Genomic DNA, 15,654 nt, shown 5'->3' on the forward strand with positions numbered 1-15,654 from the left:
TTTTCTCCCGATCCAAATCGGGGGGAGGGAGGGGGGCGAGCGGGGTGGGGCGAGTGGATAGGGTTAGGGTTCGGTGGGAGGGGGTTATGCAGAGGGGGGCGCCTGGGCCGGCTGGGGGCCCGATGGCCAGCTGGGCCACGGCCCAGCAAGGGGTCTCCTTCTTTCTTTTGTTTTTGCTTTGCCTTTTCTTTTCTTTTTTTTTTACTTTCTGTTTTATTTTAAGTTCCCTTTTATTACAGTTTTATAAAAACACTAGCACCTAAATTTGTATTTATAAATATACTACTGCCACCTTAATTCTCAACCGAAAATAAAATAGTTTAATATTTTATAAAATTCAATAGGCATGTATTTAACTGTTTTAACTACTGTTTTAATTATCCTAGAGCCTTTAAACACTTTATCAAAGTTTGGTTTCTCCACCATAATTACCGCTGCATTATTTAGTTCACTCCGAACATTTTAGTTTTAAAGTTTGGAAACTTTTGTTGTTTGCCTATGTTTTAAATTTGAATTTGAATCGGGTTCGAATCAACGTGAGTTTAATCACAGTAAAGGAGGTGATGTGGCATCATTAGCTTGGGATTACTGTAGTCTAATTATCCGGGCGTCACACTACAGTACATCAATGTAACAAAGATTAGATTAACTATAATTAGTCAGATATAATTAGTCAAGCTCTCTGTTTGGAGTAGATATAATTAGTCAGATGTGATCCAGTAAGTTGAGATACTTGACTATATCCGGTAAGTTGAGAAACTTGAGTAGATTTTAAAAACACTTTGCTGAATCTACTCCAGGAGTATATGCACCATGTAATCCAGTAATCATCTGACTACCCTTGCTTAATTCCCCAATCGAGTCCTGAGCATCTCAAATGGGGATAATACTGGTGATTTGAGTGACAACATGGGGAGTACCTTCAGAATACACAATATAACCAACAGTAGAGAATAGATGAATCGATTGTCAGTTGATTGTAGCACTAGCTGACCCCAAGTAAAGAAGAGCTGCTCTTTTCCTGCTGCTTGGAGGCTGCTGGTGCTCTTTTATTGCTACTTGAAGGCTCCTGGTTCTCTTTTCCTGCTGCTTGGAGGCTACTGGTACTCGAAGGGTGTTTCTGCCGCTTGAAGGAGGTGGCTGCTCTTTTCCTGCTGCTCGGAGGCTGCTCGTGCTCTTTTCCTGCTGCTTGAAGGTTGTTGCTGCTCTTTTCCTGCTTCTTGGAGACTGTTGGTACTCGAAGGGTGTTTCTGCTGCTTGAAGGCTCCAGGTTCTCTTTTCCTGCTGCTTGGAGGCTGCTGGTACTCGAAGGGTGTTTCTGCTTCTTCAAGGCTGCTGCGGCTCTTTTCTTGCTGCTCTTTTCCTGCTGCTTCTGCTCTTTTTCTGCTGCTAAGATTGCTTCTGCCTCTTTTATAAAGGTTATGGTCTGTTCAACTAGCTCACGGTCGATAGATAGAGCTATAGGAAGTCGTCCTTCTGCCTGCCGGCGTTCCTTGTTCATGTGAGGAATCGAGTAGTTTATCGCTCCCTTATTTCTCATTACTTCTCGGATGCATGACTGCAGCGTCACGAAGCTTCTAGCTAGCTTATCAACCGGGTAGTTTCGATATTCCTCCTCCACACCTTCTATCAGTTCCCTGATGCTTTGAGGTGCTCTGCTATCAGTGTGGGACTGGAGAGACCTGAATATGCAGAGATCAAGAATGTTCATGTCGGGACTGTTTGGAGGCTGTTGAAGCAACTTAATATCCAAATCAGTCTGTTCTATGACTTATCGGAAAACCGAGTCATCGGGAAGAATATGTGGCGTGGCATTATCTTGTTGGATATAGATTGTCTGTCCTTCATCTTCGTCTGGCCAGTGCTCTTGGATCGCAGGAATAAGTTTCTCACACATGTAATACCTCATTACATCTCGTGTGACTTTCAATGATTTGAGCTCGAGCGTCCCTTTATCTCTGTTTTCACTGGTTCTTTGAGCAGGAGACTCTGTGACAAAAGCCCAAATGCCGAGCTTTCCATCAAAAGTGACCTCACCACCTTTGCCGTATCTTGGTTTAGCCACGGCTGCGAGAAACATCACCTTGGCGATGCTATCCTTATGATGCAAGGTGCGCAAGGGGTCGGGTTCTTCGGGAAGCAAATAGTAGTTGTTCACCTCCCCAGTCATGTTGAACCACTTTTCATCCATGTAGGCTATGTTGTCTAATTCCCGTGTCGCAGACCAATAATCTTCACACATAGCCAAGCACCATTTCAATCTCTTTACAATGTTGGACAGGTTTAAGTGGGGCCTCAACTTATTACTGTGACGCCTCAAATGACCCCACTCGAACCTTGAGTGTAAGGTCGTGCAGCTTACACCCAATGCCTTTGATAGACCTCGCAATGTTCTCCTTCTGTTCAATGGGATTGTCACCACCCTCGACAGATCCAAATCTTTCCGCTTGCGGCCAACTCTACCTGGCTTTTGATTTGAGACATCAACTTTCTCCCCTTTTTCAATTTGTTTAAGAGCTCTTTCCCATATTCTCTCAACAGTTCTTATGGTTGTATCGAGTAGGCTAGCAATGACCTGCTTGTCTTTTTTCAGAACTTGTCCATTTTGGGTGTTGATCACCATGAGTGCAAAAAAAATACCATATCTCTCCTCATTTGTGAGTTCCTCATGAATTGGTTTCTGTACAGCACTTGCTTCCTCATGAATTGCTTCCTCTGCACCACTTGCTTCTTCATGAATTGGTTCCTCTACACCACTTGCTTCTTCCCCTGTCAAATAAGGAGCAAAAGATAAGTCATGTAGCTATTGCAAATAATAGGAGTAGATCATGAAAATGAAATGCAAATGCAAAAGTTTTGGAGGTAGTACTGTACATGTTGCTTCATTATTGACTGGTTCCTCATTGTTGTATTGTTGTTGACTGTTCTGTTCTTCCTGTTGATCTGCAGGTTCTGAGGCATCATCTTGTGGAGGACTCATGTTAAGATCAATCCCAAACATCATTGCGGCGGTGGAGCACTTGCTCAGGTAACTGTTCATGTTCCAATAAGAAAGAACATTCTGGTCAAGTTAAATCAGCTAAATCAAAGAGGCACCTGAAAATAGTTCTCTCCACAAGAATTGTTTGCTAGACTGATGGTTATTGCTTCATTGGTTATTTGCTTCATTGGTTATTGCAGAACAAGTAGGTAGTGATGGGCTGCTTGCTTGAGCCTACACCATGCTGTCTTTTGTTCAGACTTGAGAGTAAACAAAGAGCAGCTGTTAAAAGCTTTGTTTCTTTTACAATTCCTAGATAAGTGGAACAGTGGAATGACATTTGGCATTCAGGACATGTACCACTTATTTTGCATTCAGGACATGTTTGCAAAATGCATAATGCAAATGCTCAAGCTCTATTCAAGTTCTGTTTAATCCAGCTTCATTTGGTATTCAAGTTCTGTTTAATACCAGCAGCAATTAAGTTCTCTTTAATTCAGTATTCAGTACAGAACATCAAGTATTCAGTATTCATAAACATCAAGGTGGACCCGGCCGAGCTCTGCCGGTGGCTCAAGAGGAAGATGAGGAAGGATGTCAAGATCGTCTGCCCTCATCCGCCGGCTGCGAATCCTAAGCATGTGTGTATCTATCTTGTTTCTCTCTAGTGCTACCTTCAGATTGAAGGATCATGTGTACCATCAGTATTCCGTGTAATATTAATACCCAAAGGAATGCACTTCTGAATTTGTACCGTACTTTGGTTGGTATCCTCTGCAAATAGCAAAAAGGAACATACGTACTGTGTGCTTGCCAGAATGATGATACAGAGACCAAATTGCAACAAAAAGTAGAAACCAGGGAACCTATTGGTCTAAGGCCGTTGTAAAAGAAGAGATCAATCTGCAGCTCCAAACAGTGAATTTGATTGACAGATTTTACAACTTCAGAGAGTGATATTTTTTTTCCCTGTTTCCACAATTACCTCCACAACTCAGACTAAACCCCGCTTCTTGTTTGCAGAAAATGATACTGGTTCTGGGAAGCAGCTCAAGAACCGGGAACCGGGGACAATCAAGGGAGGTGATCAGCAACAGTAAGAAGGCTCTGCTAGACAATGCCCTGAGCCAGCCCGACGCGTTCAAGAAACTAGAATCACTCACTCAGTGCCCTGATCTTTCAAGTATTAAGCAATCCAGCAATTAAGAACTCATGATCTGAGTAATTCAGTATTCAGCTTTACAATCAAGTTCTTTTTAATTCAGCAGCAGCAGCAGCAACAGAGGCGGGGGCGGGGAATACCAGCAGCAACAAAGACGAGGGCAGGCACGACCTTCGGAGGAGGGCCAGCACGGAGAGGAAGACCCTGGGCTTGGAGGAGAGGTTGAGCAGGGCCAACGCGGCGATGAAGACCCTGGGCCAGAGCGGCGACGAAGACCCAGCGCCGCGACGGCGTCCAAAATTGTCCGCGGCGACGGCGGCCAAGGCGGACCAAATCGAGGACCTAGTCGTCGATTTACTGCTTCTTAGCACGATTCAGAGGGAGGTGACAAAGAGGAAGAACTTTAGGAGCAATCCCGCTGCTCAGGTAGGCGAGGGCACACCCATGGCGGCTGCGCAGCTGGGCGGCGGCGCAAGGCACCTTCGTGGAGGTCCTGCGCGTCTCCTCCGCGACGACGCAGGTCGTCTCCTGCACAGGCAGCTTGGGTCCTGCGACGCGCGGAGACTCTCTCTGGGTGCTGAGGAGAACGGGGGAGGAAGACGGGGGATGGTGGCCAAAGCCGGCGACGCGCGAGCGACGGTGGAGAAGTGAGGAAGGAGATGGGGGCGTTTTTCAAATGATTCAAAAGTATAAGGACATGTTTGCAAAATGCATAATGTACAGCAGCCGCGACATCTAAACCCGAACGGAGGGAGTACAAGAGAATGGAAAGAACTAAAGTGGAGTCACTTATTTTAGGATGTACCGAGTATTTATTAAGGCAGTGGGGCCAGGCTTCATCTTTTATACGTTCCCTTGAGTTGTCTTTTTTAATCCATTTTAATGCTGTCAGACATCTCGGCTGGTGTAACTGTACCCGGCGTTGGAACGAGTTGACATTGTTCAGAGCTGGAAGCAAATTCTGAATGCCTTGCAAAGGGGAGTGAACACCCGAGGCACCACTTAACAAAGCAGATCCAACCGACGTTGGCACCACTCAACAAATACCCGACGCAGCCCATATCCCTATGGGAACGAGCGCCTGGTGATTCCAAGACCATGCGAGCTCGTCCGCTCCTGTCAATTTTTGAATATATATTCACTTTCTTCATGCCAACTATGTAAACAAACCCTGCTGTTCACCCGTATGCTTGTACAGTACTCCCTCCGTAAACTAATATAAGAGCATTTAGAATACTAAAGTAGTGATCTAAACACTCTTATATTAGTTTACAGAGGGAGTATATAACAAGAAAAAAGGCAGAAAACCACAAGTTGCAGAATGGAAAGCATCTGCAAAGTTCCCACTTGTGCAGATAGTAGAAAACTTGCGAAGTACTCCCTCCGTTCCTAAATGTAAGTCTTTTTAGACATTTCAAATGGACTACAACATATAGATGTATGTAGACATATTTTAGAATGTAGATTCATTCATTTTACTCTGTATGTAGTCATTTGTTGGAATCTCTAAAAAGACTTATATTTGGGAACGGAGGGAGTAGATGCTTCGTTTCATCGGACACTAACTGACATTTCCTTGCAGGTTTGTCTGCACCAAATTTGTTCTAAAACTCTTGCCATGTCTGTAGTTGTCATCCCGTGCATTGTGAAACTCCTGCTGCTATCTAGACTGCCCTGGAAGTAAGGAGGAAGAATAATTAGCATGTGCTCGACATATTCAGAAGATGCAAGGAATATTTTGTATGCATGAACGATTAATCAGGAAAGAGACCAACACATGATTTGATTGAACTAACTTATAACGGGGTGGATGGAATTTACAGCGAATGGTAAGATCCAACGACGATTAAATTTTACACTATGTTATGGTACTATAGCAGAGTTACTACATGGAACATTATGTTCATCTTAGCAGAGTGCATCTGCCTTTTCCATTTCAAATCCAAGTAATCATGCTAACGGCTATTCCTATCATAATCACAAGAAAAATCGAAATAGCGAAGCAACAGTAACACACTTTGATCTAGCCATTACATGGTCCAACAACAATTGACCCATATTCCTTGTAGGCTACTGCCAACGCACACTAAAGGCAAATGAATTGTGGGATATCAACTACAAAGGCAGGAGTGGTCCCAAACATGTGGGGAAACTGAATTGTGGACAACTAAAAATGCTGGACAGAAAATTACCTAAAAACAGAGACGAATCAATTCCTTTCCAAAGACTCTGCTGTATTAGTACTCCCTCCGTCCGGAAATACTTGTCATCAAGATGAACAAAAGGTGATGTATCTAGACGCATTTTAGTTCTAGATACAACCCTTTTATCCATTTTGATGACAACTATTTTCGGACGGAGGGAGTACCTGACAATACATCCTGCAAAAAGTGAACAAACAGTTACAAAACAAAATGCTACAATATCGCACGAGTAAATAATACAAGGACTCATTCGAAAAAAATAACTTTAATAGATTTAGCTCAAGATAACGCACCAATATCTGTGTAGCAGAAGGTCTCTTTGCATCATCAGGGTGGAGCATCATCTTCAAGAGAACAAAATCCCCAATAAATCCATCTAGAAGTTCAGTTTTTCAAGGGCAGCATCAAGATCAAACTTAAGCCACGGCGCCCATGACGCTATCACTCTTCTGACACACCTACTGAACTCCTCCGCTTTTCTTTTCCGTGGATACAAGGTGCACATCTCAAAATATATGATCCCACAAGAAAAAATATCGGCCTATTCAAAGAAGACAATATGTAAAGAGAATACAATGGTCAGATTTTGGTGAAGAAGCTGTTAGGATTGAGCAACTAAGCTTTACTGAGGGCCAAAGGCCAGTACATATACAGATGTGGTAAAGTGCAGAAAAGCCCCTTATACAATGGGGATGTACACAATAAACTATACACATCTAACACCCCCCCTCAAACTCATGGTGGATCAACAACACTGAGTTTGGAGAGGAAAAAGCCATGCTGCGCTCGAGTCTGTGCCTTCATGAAGAAGTCAGCCAACTGTAACTCAGAGGGCACATAGTGAAGAGCGAGAGTCTGATCCTGCACAGCAGCACGCACAAAGTGGGCATCCACACCGATGTGCTTGGTGAGCTCATGCTTCACTGGGTCACGCGCAATACTGATAGCACCGGTACTGTTGGACAGGAGGGGAGTTGAGGTAGTAGCAGACACACCAAAATCCTCAAGTAACCACCGTAACCAGATCACCTCAGCCGTCAACATAGCCATGGCTCGCAACTCAGCCTCTGTACTCGAGCGAGAAACTGCAGTCTGTTTCTTTGTCTTCCAGGCAATAAGAGAGCCTCCAAGAAAAACACAGTAAGCAGACAGCGAGCGTCGATCAGAGGGATCACTAGCCCAGGTAGCATTAGAGTAGGCCTGGAGCTCAAGAGCGCTGGAGCGGGGAAAGAAAAGGCGCTGAGAGATCGTGCCACGAAGATATCGTAGAACACGAAGGAGGTGACTATAGTGGACAAAGGTGGGGGCTCAAACGAACTGACTCAGGATGTGGACAGGATAGGAGATGTCAGGACGCGTGACAGCAAGATAGACAAGGCTGCCAACAAGGTGACGATAGCGAGTGGGATTAGGAAGAGGGTCACCATCAAAGGCACGAAGCTGAACGTTGAGCTCCATAGGAGTCACAACGGTGCGCTCATCACCAAGAGCAGCGCGAGCAAGATCCTGAATATATTTTTCTTGGGAGATGTAGAAGCCATCAGAGGTCGAGGAGATCTCAATCCCAAGAAAATATGGAAGAGGACCAAGGTCAGTCATGAGGAATTGGTCTTGAAGGCGAGCCTTAACAAAGGCAATGTACTCAGAGTCGTCACCAGTGATGATCATGTCATCAACATAGAGAAGGAGAAGAGTCCGACCACGAGGAGACGTGTGGACAAACAACGCGGGATCATGATCACTGGACAAGAAACCAGCGGCAGTCACCACAGAGGCAAAGCGCTCAAACCAGGCACGAGGGGCCGTTTGAGACCATAGAGAGAGCGACAAAGTCTACAGACCATGCCATCAGGAGCATAGTACCCCGGTGGTGGCTGCATATAAACCTCCTCACGTAACTCGCCATTGAGAAAAGCGTTCTGAACATCAAGTTGAGAGATAGACCAATGACGAACAGAAGCTACAGCAAGGAGAGTGCGGACAGTGGTCATGTGGGCCACAGGAGTGAATGTCTCATCATAATCACGTCCCTGCTCCTGCTGGAAACCACGAGCCACAAGACGCACTTTGTAACGCTCAAGTGAACCATCGAAGCGAGTCTTGACCTTGTAGACCCACTTGCAGGTGATGGGACGAACGCCAGAAGGGAGGGAAACCAGATCCCAAGTGCCAGAGCACTCAAGAGCCGCAAGCTCTTCGGCCATCGCAAGTTGCCATTCAGCCTGAGTCATGTCAGTCTGATAGGAGGTGGGCTCAGCAAGAACGGAGAGACCGTACCGATCAGGAGAGTAGCGATCAGGCGGAGGGCGAGGCCAAGCACGGAGGTTGTGAACCGGGGTAGGCGTGAACAGAGGTGCACCAGAGGTGGAAGGTGTTGGATAAGTGAGCAACTACTTTCACAAGAGGGCCAAAGGCCAATACATATACATGTGTAGGGTAAAGTGCAAGAGACCCCTTATACAATGGGGATAAACCGAAAAGGGCTATACACATCTAACACCCCCTCTCAAACTCATGGTGGATCAACAACACTGAGTTTGGAGAGAAGAAAACTATGCTGCACGCGAGTCTAAGCCTTCATGAAGAAGTCCGCCAACTGTAACTCAGAGGGCACATAGTGAAGAGCGAGAGTCTGATCCTGCACAGCAGCACGCACAAAGTGGGCATCCACACCGATGTGCTTGGTGAGCTCATGCTTCACCGGGTCACGCGCAATACTGATAGCGCCAGTACTGTCTGACAATAAGGAAGTCGAGGTAGTAGCAGACACATCAAAATCCTCAAGTAGCCACCGTAACCAGATCACCTCAGCCGTCAGCATAGCCATGGCTCGCAACTCAGCCTCTGTACTCGAGCGAGAAACTGGCAGTCTGTTTCTTGGTCTTCCAGGCAATAAGAGAGCCACCAAGAAAGACACAATAAGCAGACAGCGAGCGTCGATCAGAGGGATCACTAGCCCAGGTAGCATCAGAGTAGGCCTGGAGCTCAAGAGAGCTGGAGCGGGGAAAGAAAAGGCGCTGAGAGATCGTGCCACGAAGATATCGTAGAACACGGAGATGACTATAGTGGACAGAGGTGGGGGCTGAAACGAACTGACTCAGAATGTGGACGGGATAGGAGATGTCAGGACGCGTAACAGCAAGATAGACAAGACTGCCAACAAGGTGACGATAGCGAGTGGGATTAGGGAGAGGGTCACCATCAGAGGCACGAAGCTGAACGTTGAGCTCCATAGGAGTCACAACGGTGCGCTCATCACCGAGAGCAGCGCGAGCAAGGAGATCCTGAATATATTTTTCTTGGGATGTAGAAGCCATCAGAGGTCGAGGAGATCTCAATCCCAAGAAAATAGCGAAGTGGACCAAGATCAGTCATGAGAAACTGGTCGCGAAGGCGAGCCTTAACAAAGGCAATATAATCAGAGTCATCACCAGTGATGATCATGTCATCAACGTAGAGAAGAAGAAGAGTCCGACCACGAGGAGACGTGTTAACAAACAACGCGGGATCATGATCACTGGGCAAGAAACCAGCGGCGATCACCACAGAGGCGAAGCGCTCAAACCAGGCGCGAGGGGCCTGTTTGAGACCATATAGGGAGCGGCGAAGTCTACACACCATACCATCAGGAGCATGGTACCCCGGTGGTGGCTGCATATAAACCTCCTCACGCAACTCACCATTGAGAAAAGCGTTCTGAACATCAAGTTGAGAGATAGACCACTGACGGACAGAAGCCACGGCAAGAAGAGTGCGGACAATGGTCATGTGGGCCACAGGAGCAAATGTCTCATCATAATCGCGCCCCTGCTCCTGCTGAAAACCACGGGCCACAAGACGAGCTTTGTAGCGCTCAAGAGAACCATCAGAGCGAGTCTTAAGCTTGTAGACCCACTTGCAGGTGATGGGACGGACACCGGAAGGGAGGGGAACCAGATCCCATGTGCCAGAGTGCTCAAGGGCAGCAAGCTCTTCGGCCATCGCAAGTTGCCATTCAGGCTGAGTCATGGCAGTGCGATAGGAAGTGGGCTCAGTCATAACAGAGAGACCGTACCGATCAGGGGAGTAGCAATCAGGCGGGGGGCGAGGCCGAGCACGGAGGTTGTGAACCGGGGGAGGCGTGAGAGGAGGTGCACCAGAGGTGGAAGGCTCATCAGAGGAGACATCCTCAGTACGAGATCGACGAGTATAGTGGAGAGGAAACAGGGAGAGAGGCCAACGGACTGGAGAGGATGGGGGAGAGGTGGAGGAGGATGGAGAAGACGGGGTCGGTGGTGAATGAGAAGGAATGAGAGGTGCCGGAGGAAGAGGTGACACATGAGGCACATAACAGGGTGTATCGGGAAGGAGAAGGAAAGAAAGGTCGTCCACAGAGAAACTCGAGGAAGAAGAACGGGGATAGTAAGAACGAGACTCGTCAAAAGTCACATCACGCGAGATGCGCAAGCGACGACCCACTGGATCCCAACATCGATAGCCCTTGTGCTCATCACGGTAGCCAAGGAAAACACACTCAACCGACTGAGCAGTCAGTTTGGTGCGTTTCCGGGGGGCAAGAAGAACATAGCAGACGCATCCAAACATACGAAGAGCTGAGTAGTCAGGAGAGCGACCAGTGAAACTCCATAGGAATGCCACCCTGCAGAGCAGTCGATGGCTGAATGTTGATGAGATAGGTGGATGCGGAAACAGTCTCAGCCCAAAAATGGGTGGAAGGGAAGCAGCAATCATCAGTGCACGAGCCGTCTCAAGCAAATGACGATGCTTTCGCTCGGCAACGCCATTCTGAGCATGAGCACCAGGACAAGAGAACTGGGCAAGAGTACCCTGTTCCGCGAGGAAACCACGCAACAGCTGAGAGATATACTCTCCAGCGGAGTCAGCACGAAAAGTATGAATGGGTGTGGCAAACTGGGTGTGAACCATGGCAGCAAAACATTTGTATATAGGGAGAACCTCGCTACGAGATTTCATGAGGTAGAGCCAAGTGTAGCGAGAGAAATCATCAATAAACAAAACATAGTAGCGATGTCCACCTTTCGAATCAAAGGGAGCAGGATCCCAGACATCAGAATAAACTAAGTCAAAAGGACGCTGAGATACAGACTCACTAGTAGCATAAGGTAACTGAGTCTGTTTGCCAAGTCTGCAACCATTACAATGTAAGGAGACATCTCCAGATACAGACCCTAAGAGACCCTGACGAACTAAGGAAGACAAGCGAGAGCCAAAGATGTGACCAAGTCGATGATGCCACTTCTGGAAGGACGCGGACGAAGATGCAGCAAGAGCATGAAGCTGGCAGAAGTGGTGGCAGCGGAAGGAACACAAAGCCAGTCAACCTCCCAAAGGCCCTCTGACTCACGGCGCCGGGGGCCAGCACCAACCAAAGCCTTGGTGCGACGATCCTGAATGGAGCAAGAGTCGGTATCAAGAATGACACGACAACCAGAATCAGTAAGTTGGGCAGCGGAAAAAAGATTCATGGTAAGGCGAGGAACATGTGAAACACTCGGAACAGAAAAAGGAGTGGAAAGAATACCACAACTAGCAACAGGAAGAGGTGTGCCATCGGCAGTAAGAACATTAACAGGCGAATCAAGAGGCCGAAGAGAAGACAAGACGGAAGAATCAGAAGACATGAAAGGAGGCTCCAGAATCCAGAACCCACGAAGATGTACCTGACTGTGTAGATGCCTGTGATGGTGAGGAGGAAGGGGCAGTCACAGCAGCAGCAGAGCCAGTCGACGAGGAGCCTGAGGAAGCCAGAAGACGCTTGAGGTGAACAATGTCCTGGTCAGTGAGTGACGGAGTCGAGGAAGACACAGGAGGCCCACTTGAGGTGGAGCGCGTCTGGTCTCGCTTCTTCTGGCAACAGTCAGACTCTGGGTGACCTGGCCGAGAGCAATAACCACAGACGGTGTCACGGCGCGACGTGCCCTTCTCAGCATAAGGAGGACGGCTCACCCCTCTTGGAGGAGTAGGCAGAAGCGGCGGAGCAGTGAGGCGAGCAGGTGGCGTAGGAGCTCGGGCGGCCAACACTGATGGAACCCCAAGGAAACCAGCAGAGCGAAGGCGGGTCTCTTTAGCACGAAGCTCAGCAAGCACCTCCGAGATAGGAACACGACCACGAGCAAGCAGGTGAGCACGACGAGGCTCGAACTCAGAGCGGAGACGAGATAAGAACTCGTGAACCCGCTGAAACTCCAAGTCGGACCGTGTAGTCTGACAGCAACGGCAAGTTCCACAAACGACTGACAAGTGCCAGATCCGGCCAGCCAGCAACGGAATGGGCTGGAACGGCAGGATTCGAGGGAAGCTAGGAGGGGAGTGCACGGAGTTGCGTCGTGCAAGAGAGCGGGGCTAACCTAGCATCTGATACCATGTTGGATAAGTGAGCAACTACTTTCACAAGAGGGCCAAAGGCCAATACATATACATGTGTAGGGTAAAGTGCAAGAGACCCCTTATACAATGGCGATAAACCGAAAAGGGCTATACACATCTAACAGAAGGCGCGTCAGACACGTCAGGGGAAGCATCCTCAGGACGAGGACGACGAGTCTAGTGGAGAGGAAACGGTGATAGAGGGCGACGAACTGGAGATGATGGTGGAGAGGTGGAGGAGGAGGGGGAAGATGGGGTCGGTGGTGAAGGAGAAGGAAGGAGAGGTGCAGGAGGAGGGGGTGAAACATGGGGCACATAGCAGGGTGTATCGAGAAGAAGGAGAAAAAAAAGATCGTCCACACAGAAGCTCGAGGAAGGACATGGGTAGTAAGAGCGAGACTCGTCAAAGGTCACATCACGCGAGATGCGCAAGCGGCGACCAACAGGGTCCCAACAGCGATAGCCCTTGTGCTCATCACTGTAGCCAAGGAAAACGCACTCAACCGACTGAGCAGTCAGTTTGGTGCGTTCTCGCGGGGCAAGGACATATCACACACATCCAAACATACGAAGAGCTGAGTAGTCAGGAGATCGACCAGTGAGACACTTCATAGGAATACCACCCTACAGAGTAGTCGATGGCTGAATGTTGATGAGATAGGTGGATGCAGAAACAGCCTCAGCCCAAAAGTGGGGTTGAAGAGAAGCGGCAATCATCAGCGCACGAGCCGTCTCAAGCAGATGACGATGCTTACGTTCGGCAACGCCATTCTGAGCATGAGCACCAGGGCATGAGAACTGGGCAAGAGTACCCTGTTCTGCGAGAAAACCACGCAATAGCTGGGAGATAAACTCACCAGCGGAGTCAGCACGAAAAGTACGAATGGGCGTGGAAAACTGGATGTGAACCATGGCAGCAAAACGTTTGTATATAGAGAGAACCTCGCTACGAGATTTCATGAAGTAGAGCCAAGTGTAGCGAGAGAAATCATCAATAAACAAGATATAGTAGCAGTGAGCACCTTTCGAATCAAAGGGGGCAGGACCCCATACATCAGAATGAACTAAGTCAAAAGGACGTTGAGATACCGACTCACTGGTAGGATAAGGTAACTGGGTCTGTTTGCCAAGTCTGCAGCCATTACAATGTAAAGAAACATCTCCAGATACAGACCCTAAGAGGCCCTGACGAACTAAAGAAGACAAGCGAGAGCCACATAAGTGACCAAGGCGATGATGCCACTGCTGGAAGGACGCAAACGAAGAGGCAACAAGAGCATGGGAGCTGGCAGAAGTGGTGGCAGCGGAAGGAACACAAAGCCAGTGCACCTCCCAAAGGCCCTCGGACTCACGGCGCCGGGGGCCAGCACCAACCAAAGCCTTGGTGCGATGATCCTGAATGGAGCAAGAGTCGGTATCAAGAATGACACGACAACCAGAATCAGTAAGTTGGGCAGCGGAAAAAAGATTCATGGTGAGGCGAGGAACATGTGAAACACTAGGAACAGAAAAAGATGGAGTGGAAAGAAGACCACGACTAGCAACAGGAAGAGGTGTGCCATCAGAAGAACATTAACAGGCGAATCAAGAGGTCGGAGAGAAAACAACACGGAAGAATCAAAAGACATATGAAAGGAGGCTCCAGAATCCAGAACCCACGAAGATGTACCTGACTGTGTAGATGCCTGCGGTGGTGAAGAAGTGGCTGCAGTCACAGCAGCAGCGGAACCGGTCGACGAAGAGCCTGAGGAAGCCAAGAGACGCTTGAGCCTCATAATGTCCTGGTTAGTGAGTGACGGGGTCGAGGAGGATCCAGGTGTCCCACTGGAAGAGGAGCGCCTCTGGTCTCGCTTCTTCTCACGGCAATCAGACTCGGGATGACCTGGCCGAGAGCAGTAGCCACAGAAGGTGTCACGGCGCGACCGGCCCCTCTCAGCAGAAGAAGGGCGACCCACCCCCCTAAAGGAGTAGGCAGGAGCGGTGGAGCGGTGAGGCGAGCAGGTGGCATAGGAGCTCGGGCGGCCAACACTGATGGAACCACAAGTAACCCAGCAGAGCGAAGGCGGGTCTCTTTAGCACGAAGCTCAGCAAGTACCTCCGAGATAGGAACACGACCACGAGCAAGCAAGTGAGCACGGCGAGGCTCGAACTCAGAGCGGAGACGAGATAAGAACTCGTGAACCCGCTGAAACTCCAAATCGGACCGTGTAGTCTGACAGCAACGGCAAGTTCCACAAACGACGGTCCGAAGAGAGTCAAGCTGACGCCAGATGGCAGAGCACTGTGAATAGAACTCATCAACAAAGGAATCACCTTGCTGGAGTGCATGCTTCTGACGCACCACAGATAGGTAGAGAGCATCACCAGAGGGCTGATAGCGCTGACAGAGATAAGACCACATCGTTGCAACTGTGCCAAGTCCCATGAACTCCGAGGCGAACTGAGGGAGGACACTCGCAGTAAGAACAGCAGCAGCACGAGCATCATCATTGCACCACTGAGTGTAAGCAGACTGATCATCACGATAGGCAGAAAGGGCATCCGAATAAGCTGACATCTGCTGATCATAAGCATCAACTGCAGCATCATCGAGAGCCTTGGCGGCATCTCGATCGGCCTGAGAAGCGTCAGCAGCAAGAATCGGCGGTGCTGGCGGGGTAGGAGCCACAGGAGCAACAGGACAAGGCGGACAGGGGACCTCGCCAGAGAGAACACCCCACAGAAGGAGACCACGCATATGGATACGCATAAACCCCGCAAACTCGACATAGTTGGTGCCATCGAAGATCACCGAGCACCGAGGAACGGCGACATAGCCCGAAGAAGACATGAGGAGCTCTCTGAATTTTTTGTTTTTTTTTTCACTGCTACAGTAGACCCCGATCCAGATCAGGATCGGGCTCGCACTGGCTCGATCCAGC

General features: G+C 48.6%; 2 protein-coding genes across 5 annotated transcripts in view; both read right to left on the bottom strand.

The window, feature by feature from the left end:
* Positions 1-1,771: 1,771 nt before the first annotated feature.
* LOC119309544 lies at positions 1,772-3,040 on the bottom strand. The gene is made up of 2 exons (XM_037585526.1): positions 2,875-3,040; positions 1,772-2,769 (listed from the first exon to the last, which is right to left on the bottom strand). The coding sequence occupies exons 1-2, from the start codon at positions 3,038-3,040 to the stop codon at positions 1,772-1,774; spliced, it is 1,164 nt and encodes a 387-aa protein (XP_037441423.1).
* A 2,400-nt stretch (positions 3,041-5,440) lies between these two features.
* LOC119309247 overlaps positions 5,441-15,654 on the bottom strand; it is a 22,253-nt gene continuing 12,039 nt past the window's right edge. For 3 of the 4 annotated variants that reach the window (XM_037585279.1, XM_037585278.1, XM_037585281.1), the window contains exons 13-15: positions 6,640-6,887; positions 6,335-6,523; positions 5,441-5,816 (exon numbers count right to left, since the gene is read on the bottom strand). The gene's annotated coding sequence lies outside the window, so the exon portion shown is untranslated. The remainder of the gene's footprint in view (positions 5,817-6,334; positions 6,524-6,639; positions 6,888-15,654) is intronic. The other variant, XM_037585280.1, reaches the window with a different exon arrangement.

Source organism: Triticum dicoccoides, chromosome 5B, assembly GCF_002162155.2.
Source record: "Triticum dicoccoides isolate Atlit2015 ecotype Zavitan chromosome 5B, WEW_v2.0, whole genome shotgun sequence".
In the NCBI taxonomy this organism is placed as follows: domain Eukaryota; kingdom Viridiplantae; phylum Streptophyta; class Magnoliopsida; order Poales; family Poaceae; genus Triticum; species Triticum dicoccoides.